Source organism: Plasmodium chabaudi (genome assembly GCF_900002335.3).
Source record: "Plasmodium chabaudi chabaudi strain AS genome assembly, chromosome: 14".
Taxonomy (NCBI): Eukaryota; Apicomplexa; class Aconoidasida; order Haemosporida; family Plasmodiidae; genus Plasmodium; species Plasmodium chabaudi.
Genome location: NC_030114.2, coordinates 1255146 through 1280756, shown reverse-complemented (window position 1 = coordinate 1280756; position 25611 = coordinate 1255146). Strand labels below are relative to the sequence as shown.

The following is a 25611-nucleotide window of genomic DNA, read 5'->3' as shown; positions in this document are numbered from 1 at the left end:
ATGCATGTTATATATATTTTTTTTTATATCTTATGAAATTCATATTTTGTATATACAATTTGCTTAAGGTAGCAATTGCATAAATATCTATATTTATAAAACAGTTTTTTATAATATATTAAAATATAATACTTACCATCATACTTCCGTGATTTTCTCTATATATGTTTAGTATCTACGCATAACTGAACATATATATACATTCGTTGATTTATTGAAGTTATTTTATTTATATTTTTTTTCATGATTACGATTGAATGATATACAGTCGTTTTTATAAGAAATAAAAATATGCATATGTATATATATTATACGCTTTAATACAAAATATATATTTATGAATATATAGGAGAAGAACATATGTATATAGAGAGAGTAAATTAGTAGAATAGCCAACAGTTTGATATCAGATTTGATAAAATATAATTACTATCACATCATTTTGAAGAATAAATATTTTTAATCAAAAACAAGCGCATTTTTATGGCTTTAAAAAGTTATAATGTAAAATAAATACCAAAATTAATTTATTATTTATATTAGTGACATAGTGAGATGATTTTTAACTTATAATCGAACAAAATTACACAACTATCAGAATGGTTTAATTATGTACAATAGTACAAATATACATATATTTATTAACTGATAGAAACATATTCCGTCGTTTATCATATTATATATATATACATATTGTACTATTTTATTTTTTAAATATATAATCCGTTTGCCAAATTGTATTTTTATTTTCTTTGTGCCTTATTTTATTTACCCAGTTCCTCATTTAGGCACATTTTTTGAATCTTTTTGTTTGGCCTATTGGCCAATTTATTATTTGTTAATTTTTATGAATATTTGCAACGATGGAGCATGGAAATGTGGGAGATAAAATTTTCGACTTGAATTCAATCAGTCGAGAAATGCTAGAGCTAGTGGAAGTTTTTTATGATAAAATGAAAGAAACAACAAATGCAAATGCATTATATTTATATGCTTTACAAATATTTAAAATATGTAATATCCATAACGAGTTACCAAGGTTAGTTGTTTTTGGTCAGCAATCAATGGGGAAAACAACACTTTTAGATTTTATTATGGGAGGTCCAATGGGATATACAAGTTCTGATACAGGAACTAAACAACCTATAGTTATAATATTAAAACCTAGTGAAACAAATAAAATAGAATGCTATTTAAATAAAAAAAAAGTAAGCATAGATGACTTACATGAAAAAATGAAAGCTATTATGCTTAATTTAAGTGAATCTATTATAGCTAAAGAGTTAGAAGTAGAAATATCTATACCCGGTGGTATATATGCTACCTTTGTTGATTTACCTGGTATTAAAGATGATTCAAAAGCTGGTTCAGAATTAACACGAAAAATTGTTCGTAATTATGTTCAAAATTTTCCAAATGACATATATATATTAGTAAAAAAAGCATCTGATGATCCTGCCAATTGGCCTTATCATTTAAAAGAGTTCTTTATGAAGCCAAAACCATTAGGTAATAACCATTGCATTATACAATATTTTTTATTCCGTTCATTATTTTAGTTTGCTCATAAGGTATACCATGCCCATACATACGTATACACATTTTATATTCTTTTTTTGTACAGGTCTTGGATTACAAAACAAACAGTGCATTGTTGTTGGAACAAGGGCTTTAGAATTTTTAAACAATGAACTTAGTACTATCAAAACTTTAACAGAATTACATGATCGAGTAAAAAAGAGAGGTATTACAGATAATAATGATAACATGTTATCTTTATATTTATTGGAGCTTTTTTCGATACCTATTGAACAAAAAGAGAAAAATGATTTTTTAACAAATAGAATATCTATGTATTCTAAAATATTAAATGGTAGAAAAAATGTGTTAGATTTACTGTTAAACAAATTTGAAAATGATTGTAGTGATTCAATAAAAAAAGAATTGATTGATTGTTTTGATGTTGAAAAATTTAAACAAGAAGTAAACAGTAAATTTATGAATATATTAATACAGCAATTAAGAAAGGTTGAGGTAAAAATAGAAAAAAAAAAAGCGAAAATGGAAATATATATTAAAAAATTAGAAGAATTATATAACAAAGGTAATATTCTAAGTATTAGAGAACAAGTCAAATTATATATACGTGAACTTGTTAATATTATATCAAATTTATTAACAGGAAATTATCCAATATTAAATTTACCAAAAAATGGGGATGATTTTTTAAAAAAATATGGTGGAACACTAATGGAAAATTTAAAAGATGGAAATGATTTAGCTATTGAATTATATGAAAAACAAGGGTTATATGATGAAAATTTTTTAACTTATTTAAATGAATATTTAATAAAACAATCAAACGAAAATGAATATAATAAATCAGTTATTTCTGATTTTAACAACTGTAATGATTTGTTAAATAATTTAAATTCAAGTATTGATGATATAAAAATTGGTAATAATATAACTACGAATACCGCAAACACTAATAGTATGATAGGAGGAATAAATAATGGAAACAATATTGGAAATAATGCAAATACTAGTAATAATATATCGAGTAATAGTTCAAATATAAATAATATTAACAACTTAAATAGCAGCACAAATAGTAATACCCATTTTAGTAGCTCAGGAGGAAATAATAGTATGGGAACTACAAACAATAACATTATAAATAATAGTGGAATCGGAAAAAATAATAATAGTAGTAGCAGTAATAATAATTCGAATATTAACTCGTTAAATAAACGATCTGATATTTATGATAGCTTTAATGATAGAGATAAAAAACGAACAAATGACAAAATGTTGAAAGTAGGGCAAGCTGTACGTTTTCTTTTAGCAAAAGAAGAAAGCAGTATGTTTGGAGTTGTCCAAAATATTCCAAACGATGCTCGAAGTAAAAATATTTTAGTAAATTTTTTTTTCCGTAGTAATAATGTTGAAGAACAAATACAAGTAAAATCTGTTGAAAAGGAAAGATTAATAGTTATAAAACCTGTAGAATCATTAAATAGCGATTTATTTTTTTTAAATGGTTTACAAGTATGGTATAAAATGACAAGAGATGATGGATGGGTTGGTTTTGATAAAGCAGAAATTATCAAAGTATTTAATAATAATAGTAAAATTAAAGATGTGTTAATTAGAAATTTGTCAAAAAATAATGAAGTTGTATCAATAAAAATTAATGATTTATATGCAGATTACACTGATAATATGGATGAAGATGCTGACCCAATGGAAGAAATATATGATGAAGATGATGCTCTTAAAAGAATTGCTGGCCCACATACTGATTTGAAAATATTGAATCAATTGGCTATTACATATATATGTAAATGGCTTAAATATAATATTGCTAAAATAGAACCAGAAAAAATATTTTCAGATGAAGTACTATTACAAATGATGAGAAGTATACACAATATTGTTGATCAAAGTGATTGGAAACCATTAGTAGTCGATTTATTACAAGCCAACATAAGTGGTAACATTTTATATTTAACAAAATTAGCTAGCTGTTCAGCAGCTGTAGCATTAAATAGAGTATTTAAAGCTGGACTCGGAGAAATTAATAGAAAAATTAAAAATAATTATTTGGATGAAAATATATACCTATTAAGTACAAACCCCAAATTTCTTGAAGAGTTAAATCAAGCATTACATAATTTTTGTAAAGAAAGAGCAGTCAGTTGTGCAAATGAAATGAAAGAAATTGTTTTTGAACAAACATATGCAGTACATTTTGAAATTATTGAAGAAATATTTGAGGGATGTAAATTATTTGAAGATAATTTTCTTACACCTACAGGTGTTAAGCCAACAATGTCAATAATCAACAAAAATGTTAAACAAAATTTAGCATACAGAAATCACCTATTATCATTGACAGATGTTAAAATTAATAAAAAATCGAGATCTAAAGAATTAATACAAGAAGAAGTCAAACTACAATTCTGGGCAATCAAAATGTTAATATCTGTTCCGTTTGCCACCAAAATTTATGCACATTTTTTGAACAACATAGTCCCCAAAAATAAGCACCTCGCCAATGTTCTTGATTACTCAATTGATTGTGAAAGCAATCTAGAGAAATATATCCAAAGCAAATTGCTAAATCGAGAAGTCAACGGTAGGCTATAAATTTAAAAATACTTAAAATGCATATCAAGTTTTTTTCGTCATTTTATCGGAATATTAATGTTTAAAATGGTCATACTGTGGTATCTCTATACAATTTATTAATTTTTTTATAATTTATTTTATTTTTAGGAATCCAAGTTCCAATAGATGATAAAGAACTTTTAAGCCACTACAACATTATAGACAACCGAGATAATATTTTCAGGAAACTTGAGAACCAAAAGAGGCTCATTCAATATTTAACTATTGTATCTAATTCTATAAAGCTTCTGAAAAATAATGTAAGTTTATTTAAACAAAAGATAAAGTTGTATATGCTTGATATATTTCCTTATACTGCTTACACCCAATATTTTATATTACGAATGTATACCATTCCATCTAATAATACATTTATACACATTTGCATTATTTTCCGATTTTTTTTTCAGTTATCAAATGAAAGTACATTGGATTTTGTAACAAAATTAGATTTTGGCCAAGAAAATAAAAAAAATTGGCATAGATTAGGTAATGAGAAAAAACTGATATTTATTCATTTATTTCATTATGAGAAATATCTACATGAATATGTTTATATTATATATATACATACATATATTTTTTTCCCTCCTTAATTTTTAGATTCATACGAAGACTGAAAATGAATTTAATTAAAATTTTTTTTGTTACTATGAATGTACAAAAATTTGTATTTATTAGCGTATGCTCATATGTATATATTCATTTATATAAATTTGATAAGACTTTTATACCATATAACCAGATTTACCCTTTTACATGCATTTGACTTATACATGCACATACATATTATAAAAAGCAGTGTACTGAAACACAACTCAATCATGCAAGATCTATTTGTAATTTATAATGATTATACTAATATATTATATATATATATTCGTTTATTTATTTAGTAATCATATATATGCCCATAGAGCATTTAGTTCGACGCATGTTTTGCATATTTTTTTTTGTATGTATATACTTTGTTGATACTTGTAATGAACAGCTTATTGATTACTAGCTATTATGAAGTACATGTATATGATAGTTGCATATATTTCAATGTTGCTATAAATGTGAAAACTTATAAACCGAACGATAAATTCCATCGAATTTAATATATATTTTGTATATACAAATTAAAATAAAAAATTGAATAAAAATAATCTTAATACTCAAAAAATATTAGAGAATCTATACCCTATGTAGCTACTATTACAATATCGGCTTTATAGGGATAAGGGAAAATATAAAATATAATTTCTATTAGTAAAGGGTTTATGCTAATTATACTTAAAATATTTTCTTAGTATTTAATTTATTATTTTTTATGGATAATTAAATGGAAAATGGGATATCATACATATACTGGATATTATATAATACCTTTTATATGTATATTTTATTTTTCTTGCTTTTTGGTAAATTCTAAATTTTTAATTTTTTCCTAACATGCTTAGGTTTTTGGCATCATCACGTATTATAGATATTTTAATCTATGAATTTTTTATTTAAAAGAAAATAAAACAAACCCAAAGAAAGAACAAGTAGAAAATGGAAAAATTATGGAAATTACATTTTTAAATACATTAAATGTAAAATAAATTTATATTATAAGAATAATATTTTAAATAATACACCAATAAAACGAAATAAATAACAGAGGTAAATAATAAAAGGTAAGAAATATTTACGGAGGGGCCTTCATGGCATAGTATATATAATACATATATATATAATATATAATTAATTAAATTGGATTTTGTATTAATATACTTTTCTCAACATACCTAAGAGAAAATCAATATAATATGCACATTTTAAATAAATTAGAAAAAGTAATTTCATTTTTTCCTTATTTTATTTTTATATATTTTTTGATATTTTTTCCGATTTGTTCATTTATATTTATTGACTTTTTAATCTTATTTTTCTTTTACAAATTGATTAAATCATTTTCTCTTTTTGTATATTTATTTTATTTAATTTATATATTCTTTTATTTTATATATAAATAATATTGTATGTATATATAATATATATAAATATATATAATAATATATATATAATATATATAATTATATACATACATATTATATACTTTGTTTTACCCTATCGGTATAATGTAATATCGGAAAGGATGCATATATATATTAATGCATGTACTTATTGCATGGGGGGTTATCCATTTTGATATAGGATTATTATTTATGTAATAAGATTGGATATTATTTTCTTACCATTATATTTGCATTTATATACTTATAATAATGCATTTTTCATAATTAATTACAAATAAATTAATAGCAGTATATTTGGCTGTATATGTGTATAATTATTTAAATGGAACATTATTGAATATAATACTATTGGTGATAAGAAATAGAATATGTGTATGTAGACATGCGTATAGATCTATCTACACATCCCTGTGATATTATTTGCATATATATATGTGTGTATAAATATATGCATGCCCGCAGAGAGATCTGTTAATTTTTTTTGATTATACTTTGAATTAAGATGAATAGTATTTTGAAATATGCTAAAAAAAAAAACTCCGATCAAAATGAAATAACACAAGAAGATGATCAATCAACTGTAAATTGTATAAGCATTAATGACATAAATATAAATGACATTGAAGAAAATATAATCACTAGAAATAACAATGAAAATAACAAAAAAAATGATAAAAAAATCGAATATTATTTATTTGACGTCGAATCATATAATAATAACAATGATACAAGCATAAACAGTATTATAGATTTAAACTCAATCAAGTCACACTATTTACCAGAAAATAAGAAGAAAACTGTAAAAAAGAAAGCCAGTAATTATATAAAAAGTCATGTACAAAAATATAAAAAGAAATATAAAATATTACCTGAACATAATTTAGATCAAGATACTAATTATGAAGAATCAGTAAAAAATGAAAATAATGATTACGATGCTTATGAACTTAAAGAAATAAAAAATGATAAAATAAATAATGATTTTGCACCATCACAAAAAAAAGAAAATTATTCTAAAAAAAACAATTCATTTATAGATGTAATAAAATTTGTTTTCCTTATCTCCTGTATATTTTCATTCGGTTCATTTAGTACAACGATAACCAAATATATAATTTTTGTAAAAAAGTTTAACTATACGCAAATTGTTTCATTTTTCGAGTTTCTTGTGATGTATTTGATACTTAAAACGGTATGCCAGAAAAGCGATTACAATTTATATGTGACATATATCAGGGCATAACTTATTATCATTAAAAGCCATGCATGTATATGTGCCTTATTGAAATACAAAATTCAACTGATATATCGTCTTTGATATTGAGATACATTTTTTATATGAAACGACACAATATTATTGATAACATATATATATGAATGCAAATATTTTCAACTAATTTTTTTATATTTATAGTTCGTTTTTTTCGCAAAAATTAAAAGTTCAACAAGCCTAACGAGGAGGCAGTACATAAGATATATAATTTTAAGTAAGCACAATTTTTCTTTCAAAATTTCGTATATATTTAAAAGTGAATAGCTTTGTTTTTCATAAATTATCAATATTATTTATTATAATGTTAAATTATTGCCTATTTTTTTTTATTTTTTTTTCAGTATCCGCCCTTCTTGGTTTAAGCTCCATAGCAGGAAATAGTTCTTATTCATATCTGGAAATTCCAGTTATTTCAGTTATTAAATCTAGTTCCTTGGTTTTGATATATTTCCTTTCTATAAAATTTGGTGAGTATATTTTTTTTATAAAATTAAGCTATTTGCATGTAAAAATATGATAAGAACAAAATCAACAAACAAATAGACAATAATAATGTTAAACATGTATATGTATGCACATATTGCTATTCAAACGTTTTACATTTTTATCGGCTTTTTGCGTTCACCAATTTTTCGCAGGCTTAAAGGAATTTAAGTGTTCTCTGCTCATATCAATTGTTAGTAGAGCAATAAAATATATTGTTATGCATATATACATACACAGATTATGGACAGAAGTTTATTTACAAAATCTAACTTTATTTTTTTCCTACTTGTAGCTCACAATTTTAATGGGAGTCATAATGAGCATTACGACATTAAAAATAGATAGCTTATTTGGGTAATTTAAAAAATGAATGAAGCAAATTACAAAAATTAAAGTTTAACAATTTCCATATACACAAACATATACATGTATGGTATTATTATTTTTTTCTTTCAGAATATTCCTACTTATTATATATGTCATTTCTTCATCATTTAAATGGGTTTTTACCGACATGCTATTAAAATCGACATCGATGAAAGCTCACATAATTTTATTGCATATATATCAAATATCTATGCTAATTATAGGTAAGAATGAATTATATATGATCTAATAAATTATATTTTTTATATCGCCTAAATGTTTGTAATAATTAAAATGTGATATTTTATTTTTTTCAGCTATTCCGACGTTGTTAATCGATATGCCGTGCATTATTAATGGTAAGAAGATCATTAGACAAAAAAAATATTTACAAGAATAGCGGATTTCCACTATTGTAGCTGTATGTATTCATAAATGCTTGTATTTATCTCTATTAATTTTTTTTTTTCAGATTACAACAACAACAATTTGGCAATCGGTCAAATATTAGCATCACTTGGTTTTGTATCTCTCGGTGCAGTGATGAGCATATTTTTAATTTTAGCAGAATTCACATTGATTTGTAAGCATAAAAAATAATTTAAAAGTGTCAAAATATCGTGCAGTAATTATATAAATATTTTGTAAATAAAATAATATATATTTTACTCATTAACTTGTGTATGTTTTCGTTCCTTTTTCTTAGCTCACACATCCTCAGTAACGCTTAGTATAATTTGTATAGGAAGAGAAGCTATAATTTTAATTATTGGATCGGTATTTTTAAATACATATGAATATTAATATGACAAGTTTTGTGAAATTTTATTTATCACCATAAATTATTATTGATATTTTTTTATCACAATTTTTTCATTTACCTTTTTTTAGCTATTTTTCGGCGAAAATATTGATCTAAGGTCGTCTATTGGAATTGGAATTTCTATGATTGGTACCATATTATATGGATGGGCTTCAAAGTGAAATTTTAAAAATACCAGACAGGATTTTCTACATATATATGTACATACATATGTGTGTATGTATGTCTTCTCATTCTTCCAATGAGTATTGTTTTAGTAATTTGTTCTATTATATATATATGTTTTTATTCATATGTATATTTATTTAGAATACCATATTTATAATTATAAAATTTAAGAATAAAAAAAGAACGAAAAGTTTTAATTTAGCATCATGAAATGTTATTTTTAATGCATTATGTTGTGCGTGCATATGTATATGCATGTTTTTTTTTGTCTTTATTATTATTCATTATTGATGTTCCTTTAAGTTTTTTATCGATTAAATATGTGTATGCATATCGAAAGAAATTTATTAAAAACAAATTTTATAAAGTATGATAATCAAGTTTTATAATATCTTTTATTTTCTCTATCAAAATTGCAAAATGGCATAGAATAAAATCGAGAAATGCGATAAAGTATGCATATCGTATAATAATATTTACAAAAAATAAGAAAAAAAAAAAGAACAAATATAAAGTATAAGCTTATTAAAATTTGTACGCATATACTACATGAGGAACGTACATACAATCATATGTATATCCATGTGGATAGACAATATTCGGAAAATTAACAACATGCATGCAAACAAAATAATCATAAAAATATGGGGATAAACTTACATGTAATTAGCAAACAGCTATTTATAAGATGATCATAATTATATGGTACAAAATTATCCATTAAAAAAAATGTAATAAAAATAATAAAAATAAAAAAATACTGCTTAAACTGCAGGACAATACAAAAGACATTTGATATATGTGGAAAATAAAAGTGATATAAACATAGTAGTAAATCAAATAAACAAAGAAAAAAACAAGAAAGGAATAAAATTAAAACATAAGTATATTTTTATATAGCAAATAAATATATAGCCGACAATTAAAGAATTCTTGAACTATGCTACATGCCTAGTATACAAGAAATATATTCATCATTCGAAAGTCATATATAGTTGAGAAAAATAAAAATTTGTTGAAATATTTGTGGAATTTGTATGCTTTAATAATACATATATAAGCCTACAATTCCGTAAAACTTCAAAAAAAAAGCGTTTTCCCTTTATCCACCCCATTTTTTACTTGTACTGATATGCGCCCGCCTCAGTAAGGTATTTGATCCATTTAATTATTTTATAATTTGATTTTTCATATACTTTTAAATATCGAATAAACATACCACTCGATGTGAACATAGGTATTTTAAAATTCAATGTGATTGGCATTTTATAAGTATTTAAAAATTTCACAGTATTCATATTTTTAACAGTATTAACATGCAAGACAACCTTAGATTGTCCATCGACTTTTTGAGTATTATTCATATTCGAATAAATTTGATTTTGATTTTCTAATGTTAAATATATTCTAATAGTATGCTCAGATAAACCTGGAAATTTGCTAATTTTCCATGTTATTACATTTTCAACATTATTAAATTCTGTTTTACCTATAGATTTATATACAACATGTACATTTTCAGAAAATTTGTAAATCGGGATTTTTATAACTATCTCAGTTGCATTCATAGGGCCACTATAATTCGATCGAATAGTAACTTTATATTCAAATTTATTAGTATTTTTATAATCATAGAAATTGAGACCTTTTGATTTTTTTATTGAATAATTTTTGTCTAAATATTTTGAATATTGAAATACTGGATTATATACAGCTGAAATATGAAAGGGTACTTGAATATTTTTTGTTACTGTATATCTCATTAATTCAAAATCTCCATCTGGTGGTGTAAAAGTAATTATTTTATGATCATTATATTTTGATGAATTAACACAATGATGAAATATGCAATTGTCAATTGTTATATTTTTTCTATCTTCAAATATATTATTAGAACCATAATTGGGTTCACCATTTCGTTTCTTTTCATTATATTTTGCATTATTTTCTCCATCAATTGATGCTACATTTTTATTATTTAACATATTAAATTTGTTACTTGTGGATAGTTCACAAATTGGCATACCAGATAAAAAGCATTTTAAAATAATTTTTCCATTTATATGAGCACATATCAAATTATTATTATTTATTGTTACATTTAATACTTCTAATATATCTATAATAATTTCATTTTTTTTATGATAAATATTATTAGTTCTCCATGTACAATTTCCTGTCAAATAATTAAAACTATTAGGTTGTTTGGCAATATTATTTATTATTTTATTTTTAATTCTGTTTAATGCTTCTTTACCTATATTTTTTAATTTATTTTTTTCACTTAGTTCAAAACTATTCATTTTTTTAATATCATTTATTTTTTTATTATTATTACTATTATTGCTTTTGTCATTAAAATTATAATATTTTTTATGCAAATGTTCACTTTTGTTTTCCAAATTAGTATCATGTATTATATCTTCAATCAAGCTATTTCCACATTTGAATTCATTTGATAATTTATGAAAATATTGTGATGTTCTACTATAATATTTTACTTTACTTTGTAAGCAATTTTTTAACACGCTTATTTCTAACATTTGTGGATATCCATAATCAATAATTTCATCACATATATCATAAATTAAAACAAAATTATTTATAATATTTATTCTAGATATTTCATCATCAAAAAAATATTTTAATATTTCAATAAATTTATAAATAAAATTGAAAATTAAACAAATATTTGCATTATTTTTTGTTAATGCAGTTATAACTATTTCATTGATACTTACGTTTAAAAAAAATACATTATTTATTTCTACTATTGGATGTTCATAAAATCGTTTTGTTTTTATATATTTACTTACATACAGTTTTAAATCATTTTTATTTGTCATACTTCGGTAATTCCGTTGTATTAATAATTGCCCATTGGCAAAAAAAACATATAGTCCTTCTATCATTTTTTATTTATGCATTAGATTAGTAAACTATTATTTGTATTATTCGCAACACCCTCTTGTAGTTTATTTCAGATAGCTCACTGATCTAGCTATCATATATGTATATACATTCGTTTTGTTTACTATTTCTCAAATTCCACAAAGCTTATTTTAGTTTTTCTCAACATTGGATTTATAAAAACGAAGCTGTCTATGCAAAGGTATGGATACTATTCTTCATTTAAATATTCTAAATAATTTTGCGTAATTACGTATAAGTAAAATATCAAAATAATAAAAATATATTGTATGCCAATACCTATATATAGACATACGATATATCTATACAAAGTCTGAACAAACGTAATAATAGTCCTTAAAAATGCATCCAAAAAAGAAAAAAATATATATGTATATATATCTGATATTACTCTTTTAAAAAATTACAATCATATAAAAGTATGCCTTAATATATATTTGACATAACTACTAAAAATTATTATCATAAAAATTATACTATGGATATGGCCTGTTCTTCTGATCGTTGATCTTCTGAATATTATTATGTCAATTTTTTAATTATTTAATTTAAATGGTATTCCATTTTAATATTGATAATTACGTTTTCTTTATTTTATACGAAAAATAAAACAAAAAAATTATATATATTATTGTATAAATAAAAAAAAATATAAAATACTATAAAATTAAATATAAATGATTTTTTTTAAATTTATTTTTCGTTTTCCCACGCCGAAAATATTAAAAAATATGATTGTATAATAATAAATTTATATGCGCATATATTACCCACCATACATCAACAAATATATAAGGTAATTTTTCTTAAACTGCAATTTTATTTTTGTGGTAACGGGTTTATTATTATTTCCTCTTTTTTTTTGCATACTTTTTCTCTTTTTTCTTTTTCCATTTTTTTCTTTAATTTGTTATTTTTAATATAATTAAACAGTATTATATATATATATATATAAATTAACCACGACGGAAAAAACATGAGGAAAAAATATATTAATACCAAAATAGTATTAATTCGTTTTATGTAAATATATATATGTGCATTCCCCCAAAAATTGAACAATATATTCTTGTAATAGTTATAAAATTGGAAATTCATTGATTATTATTAAGATCTATTATATGCAAAACCATGAAGGGTGTCATAAGTTAACATAGCACTTGCATTATTATATCACATATCAAGTATTATTGTAATATTTTCCGAATGCATACTTATATTTATATATGAACTGGCCTATACTTATGTATAGATATATGTACTATATGCAGGGGCCTGTAATAAAATTATAAAGTGATGATATATAAAGTCTTCTATAATTTTTGTCTGATTTGTGTTATATTACATACATATATATAGATGCTAAAAATAAACAAAAAACGAATTTCGAAAATAATCCAGGTGCTTGAAAGCAATGAAGAAAGCGAAGATGTCTTGGTTACAAATATAAATGAGATAGAACAGATATTCCTTAAATGTTTTAGAAATGAAAATGAGAAAAATCGTAAAATAATTAACACATACATAATTCCATATATTAGTATATTATTAGAACGCATAAATAATGGTAGTGGGTATAATGATAATCATATATTTAAAGAAAAATTAATGATTAGAATATTAACATTTTTTTTTTCCTTAATAAGAATAAATAAAAACTATTCCTATTTAATCATATCTTATTTTGTAAACCTTATTGAAGAAAAACATTATCTTGTGAAAATAATTGAGTATTTAAAAAAAACTATAATATATTTGTTAAAAGGATTATTGTTTGTACGTACAAGTTTATATAATGACACAGATAAAACTATTGAAAACGTGGATGGAGATCCACCAACTGTTGTCTTTGATGAGAAACGACATGAACTAGAGCAGATAAAAGAAGGGTTCCATAGCTATGTTATATTAAAATCCAAGATTTTTAATATTTTGTTAAATTATAATTTTGAGAAATATATTAAAGAAAATCCATATAAATATGATATAATTAAAAATTTAATGTTAATATTTACAAAAGAAATATTATATTTTTTTCATATATTAAGAAATAAAAAAAATATATTTAAAGAAATCTTATCTCAAGAAAAATATGTACATCATATTATTAATGAGATGTTTGATATAACATATTTAAATGATGTTTCTAATAAAGTTAACTTAAAAAATTTTGACGAAATTATATTAATATGGTTAGAACAAAATATTCGTTTATTTAATGATTTGATTTTGTTTTCTATCAGTATATACAATAATAATCTTGATTGTTTAGAAAAAAAAACTAACACACAAAGTTCAACCTCTATGTTTAGTTTCCCTGGCGTCATGAGCAAATTAAAAAATAGCAAACAAACTTATAAAATTAAAAAGGAAAATAACGAACCATGTGAAGATCAAGCTGAAACGGAAACTCATAATAAAGACACAAACAAAATGGAATTTTTTAACAAATTAATTTACTATTTTGAGGAAAAAAAAAATAATGTTCCTGAAAATGAATTAAATGATGATAATATAAAAAATAAGAAACAAGCTTTGAAAGGTGAAAAAAAAAAAATAAATAACGACATGGAAGGGAATACTACCTATGATGATGCCGATAAAATCGATGAGGAAGGTTGTGAAAAATATATGATGTATGACAATATTTATTATAAGCCTCCAAACTGGAGTTTAGATGAAAAAGAGGATGTAGAAAATACAGAAAAAAATAAATATCTAATAAATGAAGATTACTTAATTAGTAACATAAATGAAATAACAGCAGATAATATTATTTTCTTAACTCATTTAATGAGAAACATTTTTTATTTAATTCGAATAGATCCTTTTATTCTAAATTTTTTTATTCAAAATATATTTGTACTTATTAAAAAATTAATGTCTTTAAAAGATTCCATTCAAAATACAGACCCACATGGTTCTTACAATCCTAATAAAGAAACTGGAAAAAAAGGAAACAAAAAATCAAAAAAAAATGAAGGAAATGATGAAATAAAACATTCGAAAGAAGAATTATTTGACTGTTTACTATATTATATAAAAAACGAGTTATGCATACTTATATGTAAAATTGATGTAAATTTTCCTTTTTATTATTCATATATTACTATCCTATTAAACATTATGGGAATATATGGAACAACAGAAGAATTAAAAGAAAAAAAAAAAAATTTACTTAATAGTGTATATATAAATAAAGAGTTAGATAAAGAATTGTATGGTGAAGAAGATGAGGCAGAAGAAGGTAAAGGGAAAATAAATTTTGAAGATAGCTTTGATCTTAATAATCAGTATTTACAGAATAAATATGTTTTAAAAAAAGAAGGTTATGGATATAAAAAATTAAGAAATGAACAAATTGATATAATGTCCTATTTAAAAGTAAAAATGAATGAAAATGATTCTAAAAATCGAAATTTTAAAAAAGAAGAAAAAGAAAATATATTTATAAATCAAGTTATTAAAAAATTATATCTTACAAATTTTAATTTAAATAAAAAATATTATGAACAATTAAAATGTTTCAAAAAAATTAATTTAGTGGATATTGTTAAGAATGGTAAAATAAATCCAATAAGTTGTGAAACAGAGCTAAGCCAAGAATCTTATTATTCTAATAATCATTCAAGCTTTTTAAAAGATCAAAAAAATGAAGAAGACACGACAAGTCGATTAAGACAAACAAAAAACTCTACGTCCCATATATGTGATGAAAAAAAATTTGATAATGAAGAAATGAAAGAAGGAAACAATAAGAGAACATATTTAAATGGTGTGCAAAATGTGGAAACAAATTTTGTTGATTTATTTTACAAAGATATATATACCCAATTTTTAAATAGCAATTTAAAATATTATACAACTGTAAAGAATAATGATACTGTACTTGGATCTATAGAATTATATTATTTTTTATTATTTTCACAAATTATAAATAATAATCTTGAAAATAATGTTCAAGTTTTAGGAGAAAATATATTTATTAAAAAAATTAATAATTTAAAAATAATAAATAATATAGTAAAAAGAATAATATTAAACAATATGATGAGGGAAAATTTAAAATTCTTTTTTCTTATCTTATATATTATAAAAGTTAATTCGACGGTCGTTTTTACTGACACAGATAAAAGCACATTTTTGAATTACTCATTGATATTTAAAATGCTTAATAATATTCTCTTTTATTCATATGTACAAGAAAAAAATGAGATAGATAAAAATAAAGATACAACTATCGAGCATCCTACAGAAACTGAAAAAGATCATGATGTAAATTATAAGACAAATGGTAAAAAAACACAACCAGATTACACATTAGGATACGCATCATTTTGTTATAAATATTTAAATCAAATAAAAAATAAACTAAAAAATAATGAACATGTTTATCGATCTGAATTACAAAAAAAAAATTATAAATTTAAATGCTTATATGGGGAAATATTTAATATTATTATTTATTTTTTACATAATGATAATTTATTAACAAATAATAGAGATCAGTATATAAAAACATTTATTGAAAAAATATTAGAAACCCCCAAATTACCTTTCACCTTTTTTATATATCTTATTATGTGGTTAAATAATATACACACACATGTAGATTACAAAGGGTATATTAATAATACTAGTACCGATGATCTTATGCGTGGAAAAAATGAAAGTGATAAAAATATTATGAACAAAATTAAAAGTTCAAATAATTTAACTGATCAAAATATGGAAGAAATAGAAACAGATATGAATGGCACACAACCACAAAATTGTAATAATGAATTATCTGCAAATGAAAATGATGAAATAAATCATATAGAGCACAATAAATTAATAAAAGATAACGATGGTAATAATGAGGATATAGATACACTTAGCTGTGATCAAAACTCAGAAGGTATATGCTCCTATTTTGATGTAGAAACTGAGAAAATAGATATGGAAACTTTCTCAAATGAAGAAGGAACAGAAATAGACGTAAATACAAAAGAGAAAAAAGAAGATATAGAAGATTTTATGACTAGCGAACATGAAGAAAAAGATATTGGCATATCATCCTCTTTAAAGAAGAAGGAAAACCGGTTAAGTAAATTTTCATATGAAGAAGAGGAAATAGAATCAAAACGATTTAATATAAATTATTATATTCGATATAGTTATAGATCTGAAAATTCATCGAATTATTATATTTTTAGTTTTTCACTAATTTCAAATTTATTAAAAAAAAATAATAATATAAAAGCGAAAAAGACAGTATTGGCTATATATATTAATACATTATATAATTCAAATAATGAGATAAAAACATTATTGAAAAAATTAATAACAGCATCAAAGGGGATATATAATAATACATTAAATTTTTATGTATATACAAAAAGGATATACAATTTTTATCATAAACTTTTTATTTTATTTTTATTATATATATGTAATATATATATACCCCATTTAAAAAATGATATTCTCTTTTTTTCTCACTTTGCATTTTATTTATGGCCTATAGAATTAATTAATTTTATTCATAATTTTTTAGTCGAAAATTTTTCATTTTTCTATAATGATTTATTAGCTATATTTACCAATGATAAAAATATCCAAATATATGAACAAAATATGAGATCCTTAAAAAATTTTGAACAAATTCACCAAAAACTAAATGAATATACAAATAATATTGATAACCCAGATATTTTTCAAACATTGGAAGCGTTTCTAAAAGAGACTGATTTTTTCAATAATACAAAAGAAGAGAATGAAGAACAAGAAAATAAAATAAAAGATGAAATAATTATTAACAATATAGAAGAAGAAAAAGAATGCTTACAAAAAAATGAAATATCACAAAAGATACTACTAGAAGAAATATTTGTCTTTTTATTTTTAAAAGCAATCAATTTAATAGAAGATAATAAATTATTTGAAAAAATAAAAAAATCAAATATATTTCTTAACCTTGTTAGTATTGATTATGTAAACTCTTTATGCAATTTTGTTATATCAAATATTGAACAACTTTATGAAAAAAATAAAGATGAATTATGGACACAATTTCCTTCACTTTTACAAGAGCTTTTATTAGATGATACTAAAATAAAAACTGTTAACAATAATAGTGATGATAAGGAAAATTATTCAGATTTACGCGAAATTATTACTTTTGTATTAAATGCAATTGATAACTATTTAAGTATATGTGTAAAATCCTCGATGTTTTTTCATTTATATTTATTTACATATAATAATTGTGTTAAAAAAGAAGTCAGAGAAATTTTATTAAATAAATTTATTAAGGCATTATCCTCACTTAAATCATTATATCATGAAGAAATTTTCAGAATTTTAAAATATAATAATAAAATAAATTATGGTGAATCTGAAAATGTAGATAACAAAAATAGTGATACGAAACTAGAAGAAGAAAATACTAAAATAAATAAAGATAATGTAGCAGAAGATGAAGAAAAATCTGAATCTGCATCCGTAACAAATGAAAAAGGCACTGATGATAATTCACATATAAATACACCTTTTTATATTAATATAGAAATCATTAAATATATTAGTAAAAGAATGTATGAACATCCTTCTCATCCTACAGAAGAAGCTCATGTCGATTTTTTAAACTTTTGTTATAATTTGTACTTAGAAAATAATAATATATTTTTTATTATTGAATTAATTGGATTTTTAAAAAAAGATCAAACTTTGTATATATTTAATGAAATAATTAAAAATGAAATGGATGAAAATAAAAAAATTGAAAATTTAAAAACCTGTATTGATAATATTATTAAATTGCCTTATTCATATATTATGGAAAAACAAAATGAAAATGAATCTTATTATATAACTAATATCGAAATCTTTTATTTTTATTATAATTTAAATAAAAATAAAAACATTCAAAGAATTATGTTGGATTATTTTGTAACAAAAGTTAATTTAAATCAATTAGACGATCAAGAAAACAATAAAATGGCTAACGATATTACAATAAAAGATATAGCTAATATTATTCAACAACTAGCAGAAAATGCTGATTCTATATTCCCTATATATGGAAGATTTTTATGTCAAGTAACAAAAAATATAATTATATTAAGAGAATTTGTTAGTAGTATTATCATCCCATTATTAATACAAAAAAAAATATGGACAAATAAATTCATATGGAAAGGATGTTTAATGTGTATATCCATGTTATGGCCAGATTTCAAGCATTCCCTATTTTACATTTTTTTTATGTTACCAGAGTAAGTTTTTAAAAGAAAATATACAATAAATATGATCACATTTGGGTGTAGCTAAAAATGCTTTCCATTTCTTATGCGCACATAAAATATATATACTGTTTACTTATATCTCGAATTATGTAGACCTTTACTAACTAATTTTTTTTATTCACTTATTTAGAGCCGAATGTACTGTACTGTTTAATTCGTTAAAGCCCAAATATCCCATAACAACTGACTTAGTTGATTTAATATCCACAAATGAACAGGTAAATTAAAATAAAACTGGATTCAAAAATGTTCGTACATTTCAAATGCATATGTATTATATGCAATAAGCATGTCTTACTTTATTATATTTTTTTCTTCCCCTTAATACGATAGGCAAAACGGATGTGCCCATACTACTTGAAGAATTTGCTAAACAGTGAATAAAGACGAACGGATTAAAAGAAATAAATGCAATATATGTAAAATAAAATTATATTTGTGAATATCCTTCTGAGTAATCCATCCCCAAAATAGTTAAACAATACTACTACCAGTATTCATTAAAAACGTATATTTATAATGGCAAACTGGGAAGTTCCATTATACCCTGTTATTTTATATTACGTTATTTTTTTTACGTTTTTCGCAAAAATACATTATTTTTGTATAAGTTGTCAATTTCCATTTTTTTTTTAAATGCTATAATATATATACTATGCGCGATAATACGCGTATAATAAACTCTTTAAAATATATTATATCATACTAAAAAGTTAAAGCAATTTTGCAAAAGAAAATATATTAAAAAAGTTTTTTTTCATGAAATATATTATTGTATAAAATTTTGTATGTTCTACAAAAGTGGGCAATAACGATTGCCATCACAAACAACAACAAATTTTTCAATATATTATAAACGAAATGAATTAAAAAAATAAAATTATATTATGCAAATAAAAAAATTGATACACTTAAACATTTTTTTTTAAAACTATAATATCTTATAATCTAATTGTATTTTGATATATAATATTCTTCATCATTATGAAAGCCCACCATAGAACTACAAAAAAAAAAGAAAATCGGTGTTTATTTTTCTATATTCTTGTATGCATTTTATAAAATAAAAAAAGTAAGAATAAATATATACTAGTTGGAAAAAGAACTTACCGAAAATAGCAATATAGACATCCAAATATGATTGCAAAAATAAAAAATATTAATATACCGAGAGAAATGCTTTTATCTGAATATTAAAAAATTATTAGAGATACATTTATAAAAATATTTAGACATTACATATTTTTTCAAATAAAAGAAGTACAATTATATAGGCATAATATATTTTTTAGTGATTGAAATTTAGCTATTTACTATTTATTATCCACATAAATAAACTCAATTTTTTGTTCTTTCCCCTTCTTGTCATTTCATATCCATATATATCTTCTTCTTCTTCATATTTCACATCTTTCTCTGGAGATGCATTATTTTCATCTTTATTACTTGGAATGTTTTCTAAAATAATGTGTGAAAAAAATAGACAAGACTATTAACAATTGTGTACATTCATTTTGCAGCTAGCTATTATATTATTTTTTTTTACTCTTTAACATATCTTCACATGCCATAGGTAAGCATTCGTTAAAACTTATGTAAAAGTATTTATCACAAAACGTTGTATCTTTCTCTGTACATTTATTATATTTACATTGATATGAAAGCTTATCATCACATGCGTTATAGCATGGTGACGACATTTCTAGATCTATGTATTCTTTCTTTATAGCTGTGCAAGGAAAAAAAAATGAAATAAATTATATTGATTAAATGAAAGACCATAAACTTTCAATTTTTGGGGACTTACATTTTTTTATTTTTACAATATTTCGAATATTTATGTGGGGTTTTATATTATTGGCATGTGTTGCAACTTCGTGAAAAATAATTACACCACTCAGTGAATGAGATGTTAAAAAAACAAATGTAACATGTTTTTTTATATCCAAAATTTCCTCATGTGGATTTATTTTTTCTGGATTATTATCATTTTTTTTTTTAGAAATATTTTCAGGGCATACTTGTTTTATTATAAAATCTGATATATCAATAGATATTAAATTATTTTTTAATTCCCCACTGAACACAAAATATTCATCTTTATTAAAATTAGCTATATCTGTGTTTAATACGAAATTGTCTTCTATTTTTATTAAAATAAATTTTCCGATTTTTAACATATCTTGAAGCATTTTCACACTCTTTACAATTTTTAAATATTCTACTTTTAAAATATAACGATTAAAAGTTTCATATTCACATAGATCGTTAGTTATAGGAATTTTTATTTTTAATACTTTATTACATACATCAAAATCCAAAACTTTTAAAGTTTCCTTTACATGATAATATACATTTCTTTCATACCTTATATCGATTTGATGGGCTTCATTTTCAAGATTGAACGATTTACTTGATGGATTATTTATATATTCATGATCTTTAATTAAATTTGAGCATACATTATCCTCAATATTTATTTTTTTTATTTCACTATCTTCTAATATTATAGTTTCTTTGTTAAAGTAAGACATTACCTTATGAATTGGTATTATAGCTTGATCATTTTTTAATCCGTTTTGTTCTATCGTTGGGATTTCATTTCTTAGTTTAAAACCATATATATTTATTATCAGCAAAATAAAAGTAAAATTTATGGCTAAATTCTTTAATAAATTATAAAATATGTTTTTCATTTCCTTTTGTGCATTCTTGAAACAATTTATGTTATAAATATAATTTACAGTATTGGCAAATACTAATATATAACACCGTTACACATTTTTCTCACATATTTGCACATAGGTATATATTAATGTATGCATATTAGGTTATACTATATTTCATGAAATATTACACATTATGAAAATGAAGTACATAAATGTCTATTGCTGTATATAATAAACAATTTATTTCAGACAGATAATAAATAGTTCTCTATATAACTTTTCATTTTCACTCTACACCCATTTTAATTAATTCCACTCTCCATACACACATAAATAAATACACACTTATTAATAAGACAGTAAAAAATTATTTTACAACAAATGTTATAATCACTATTATCATAAAAAATAAATTCTATTTTGGTTGAGCTATAAAAAACGAGTTTGATAATTTATATTAATTTATGAATATCATAACTTTTATAAATAAAATAACCACATTTTACATATGTAACTTCCTTATTACAATTTTGGCAATGTCATAATTTGTAACATTTTATGTCTTATCGTCTTTTTTACTATAAAACCAAAAATTTTTAATTATGAATTTATGATGTTATTTTTGTGTGTCTTTTTTTAATATATAAATATTTTTTGAGTTAAAACAGCACGAAATTGGATATTTGGTTTTAAAAAAAAGGACCCAATTTAAATCTGATACTTATTAAATATATAAATAAATATACATGTTTTTTTTCAGTAAATTTATATTTCATGGAATTTGCTTTATGAAAGGGTGAAGGCTTAAATTTGTATATAGGTTGCTTATTTTTATATATATACTAAAAATATATAACATAAATATTTTTTACTATACCAAGTGAGCAATTGTAATTGCTGAATATATATAGGAAATGTGGTTATTTAAAAAAAATAGTTTTAATGCAATATAGCTTAATTAATTATGAACAAAACAAATAGCTATAAGAGTTGCATCCAATTTTTAGCATAAAAAAAATAGAAAAAAAAAAAAAAAAATAAGTATAGGATAAAAAAATAAATAGAACAAGTAAAAGAAAACAAATACGTAAAAAAGTTGTAACCTTGGGTATAAAAGACGGAAAACGGAAAATTAATAATAAACATATACAACTCAAAATACGTAAAAAAATATAATGCAAGAATAAAAGAGCTAATATAAAACTAAAAAACAAATATAACTAAAAAATTATAATATTTCTTAATATAGTAATATAATTGATGAAAACAAAAATCATAAAAAAACAAATATGATGAATATTAAAATATATAGAGGTTATTAAAATTTTCAACAAATATATGCCACAAAAAAGGATGTGGTTGAGAAAATAGGAATAAGGAATTTATTTTTGTACGTTTTTTTTCTACAAATATCTTATTCATACATAAATCGGCCAGCTACATTTTCGTATAATTCCTTTTCTGTTCCTTTTTTAGCATAAAATATTCGATATAATATAATAAATACACATATAACTATAAATATAGGCAAAGCAACCATCATAATTTTTAATGTTGAAGAGTCTTTATTTTCAAATAAGGAGTAACATGGAGGTAAAGGAATGTTGCATGGTCTTGATTCCTTTAAGTCTCCTTTAAAACAATCCCCGTTTGGGTGTATACATCGTCTTTCTCTAATTTGAACATTATCGGGATGATTACATTCCATAGTACATTCAGACCATTCTCCCCATTCTGTATAAAAGGAAGATATTTTTTCAATAACTAAAGTAGGCTTATTCAATCGGTCTTCTAATAATACATAACAATCTCCTTCTGGTTTAATAAGAAAAGATATTTTATTTTTTATAAAAGCTTTCCATGTATCATCCATAAACATTTGTGTAATGTTAACTCTAAAACTTCCCGAATCTGTTCCCATAGTAAATTTTATAGGATCAGATAATATCTCTAATTCTGATGGACTTAAAACATCTATAGATTTTAATAAAGATACATCAAAATATTTATTAGTACATTCCATCTTTTTATTGTCTCCTGATGTACTTAAATGTAAAAAAATATCATAAAGAAAATTTTTATTAACTGAAAAATTTAAACCTTCAATATAAAATGTTAAAATTAAATAATTTGTAATATTTTTGTCTTTTGCTGAATATATTTCTAATGATTTTGCATTCGAGAATTCATAATTATTTATAACAATATAATTGTACATTAAAAATTCTTTCCTATCGAAATTTTCTTCATCCTTATAGTTACCATTATTCATTAATTTTTGTGTCTTTGGATTTATGAAACATTCTGGCTCTAATACTACAACTTTGTAATTTGGGGTTGTTTGAAGTAATTGTACAACTGGGTCTTCACTTTGTCTCATATCAATTTCTCCACATATTTCTTTATGCAATGTCATGAAAAAAAACGAAATTAATATTATGGGAAATCTACCTATTTTTATCATTTTCAAGCAATTGTTATAAAAAAAAGGCGGATCAATAAATTGATTTTTCCTTTATTCCTATCTTTATACTTATTCGATTTCCTTTTTTTTTTTCACGTAATACTTAATATGGGTCAAAATTTATATACCCTCTTTTTAATTCATGTTAATTTGCAAATATTATGAATATGATATGCAAATCAAGCAACACACTCACATATAAGACCATACACACATATAAATATATGTGTAATATTGTACGGAAGTATTATATTTTGTATTTAAAACACAAAAATGGGAAAACAATAAAATAATTATTTAAAAAATAATGACAAATTAAATAAAATTAATTAATGACAAATAGTATCGGATAATTACCAAAAAAAATAGTTTTCATAACGTTTTTTTAATTAATTTTATTTAATATTATTTCTGTGAGCAAACTCCATGTTGTTATACAAAATTGTATATTATATATTTTTTTTAATATTTATAATTCACAAAATTATGTATAAATATTACACATAAATTATTAAAATATTCTTACACCCCAAAGTTGTTAATTTTTCGATAAAAAATATAAGAATAAAACAGAACAAAATAGAGAATAAAAAATAAATTACAACAGTTCTACAATTTTGTCTCTATTGAAATTTCAAAAGGGTAAATATTGACAAGATAAAATGAAATTGTGACTTATTTTTTTTTTTTCATTGTTAATAAAATTGGTTGTAAAATATGTTATTACTAAAAAAATGATCAAAAAAAAATTATAAATTTTGTGTAACAATATATATTTTATCTTTATTATATTATATATATTTTTTCTTTTTTTTTTCCCTTATGTTTTTCACTGGATTGAAGTAAAAAAATAATAATCATCAAACATGGATCTCTTTCATCATCGCTTATATATCTCTATATAGTACAAAGAAATTTGTTACTTTGTATAAAAAAATTATTTCTTAATAAAAGGAATTTATA

At 22.4% G+C, this 25611-nt stretch overlaps 6 protein-coding genes across 6 annotated transcripts; 3 read left to right on the top strand and 3 right to left on the bottom strand.

The window, feature by feature from the left end:
• Positions 1 to 863: 863 nt before the first annotated feature.
• On the top strand, positions 864 to 4793 carry PCHAS_1436100 (dynamin-like protein, putative; the record flags this gene model as incomplete). Its single annotated transcript, XM_016799697.1, has 5 exons — positions 864 to 1509; positions 1625 to 4141; positions 4282 to 4433; positions 4584 to 4662; positions 4777 to 4793. 5 exons carry the CDS (start codon positions 864 to 866, stop codon positions 4791 to 4793), a joined length of 3411 nt encoding a protein of 1136 aa, XP_016654951.1.
• Positions 4794 to 6681: 1888 nt separating this feature from the next.
• PCHAS_1436000 (phosphate translocator, putative) lies at positions 6682 to 9288 on the top strand (the record flags this gene model as incomplete). Its single annotated transcript, XM_016799694.1, has 10 exons — positions 6682 to 7371; positions 7594 to 7666; positions 7794 to 7919; positions 8091 to 8128; positions 8231 to 8292; positions 8395 to 8528; positions 8622 to 8663; positions 8777 to 8887; positions 9011 to 9081; positions 9196 to 9288. The coding sequence occupies 10 exons, from the start codon at positions 6682 to 6684 to the stop codon at positions 9286 to 9288; spliced, it is 1440 nt and encodes a 479-aa protein (XP_016654950.1).
• Positions 9289 to 10413: 1125 nt separating this feature from the next.
• PCHAS_1435900 (AP-2 complex subunit mu, putative) lies at positions 10414 to 12207 on the bottom strand (the record flags this gene model as incomplete). The annotated part of the gene is made up of 1 exon (XM_732603.2): positions 10414 to 12207. The coding sequence occupies one exon, from the start codon at positions 12205 to 12207 to the stop codon at positions 10414 to 10416; it is 1794 nt and encodes a 597-aa protein (XP_737696.2).
• Positions 12208 to 13585: 1378 nt separating this feature from the next.
• Positions 13586 to 19899, top strand: PCHAS_1435800 (conserved Plasmodium protein, unknown function; the record flags this gene model as incomplete). The annotated part of the gene is made up of 3 exons (XM_016799693.1): positions 13586 to 19485; positions 19646 to 19733; positions 19849 to 19899. 3 exons carry the CDS (start codon positions 13586 to 13588, stop codon positions 19897 to 19899), a joined length of 6039 nt encoding a protein of 2012 aa, XP_016654949.1.
• A 564-nt stretch (positions 19900 to 20463) lies between these two features.
• On the bottom strand, positions 20464 to 22211 carry PCHAS_1435700 (conserved Plasmodium protein, unknown function; the record flags this gene model as incomplete). The annotated part of the gene is made up of 5 exons (XM_016799692.1): positions 20464 to 20518; positions 20626 to 20701; positions 20830 to 20973; positions 21062 to 21244; positions 21323 to 22211. 5 exons carry the CDS (start codon positions 22209 to 22211, stop codon positions 20464 to 20466), a joined length of 1347 nt encoding a protein of 448 aa, XP_016654948.1.
• A 1387-nt stretch (positions 22212 to 23598) lies between these two features.
• Positions 23599 to 24648, bottom strand: PCHAS_1435600 (thrombospondin-related apical membrane protein, putative; the record flags this gene model as incomplete). The annotated part of the gene is made up of 1 exon (XM_730348.2): positions 23599 to 24648. The coding sequence occupies one exon, from the start codon at positions 24646 to 24648 to the stop codon at positions 23599 to 23601; it is 1050 nt and encodes a 349-aa protein (XP_735441.2).
• Positions 24649 to 25611: the final 963 nt, after the last annotated feature.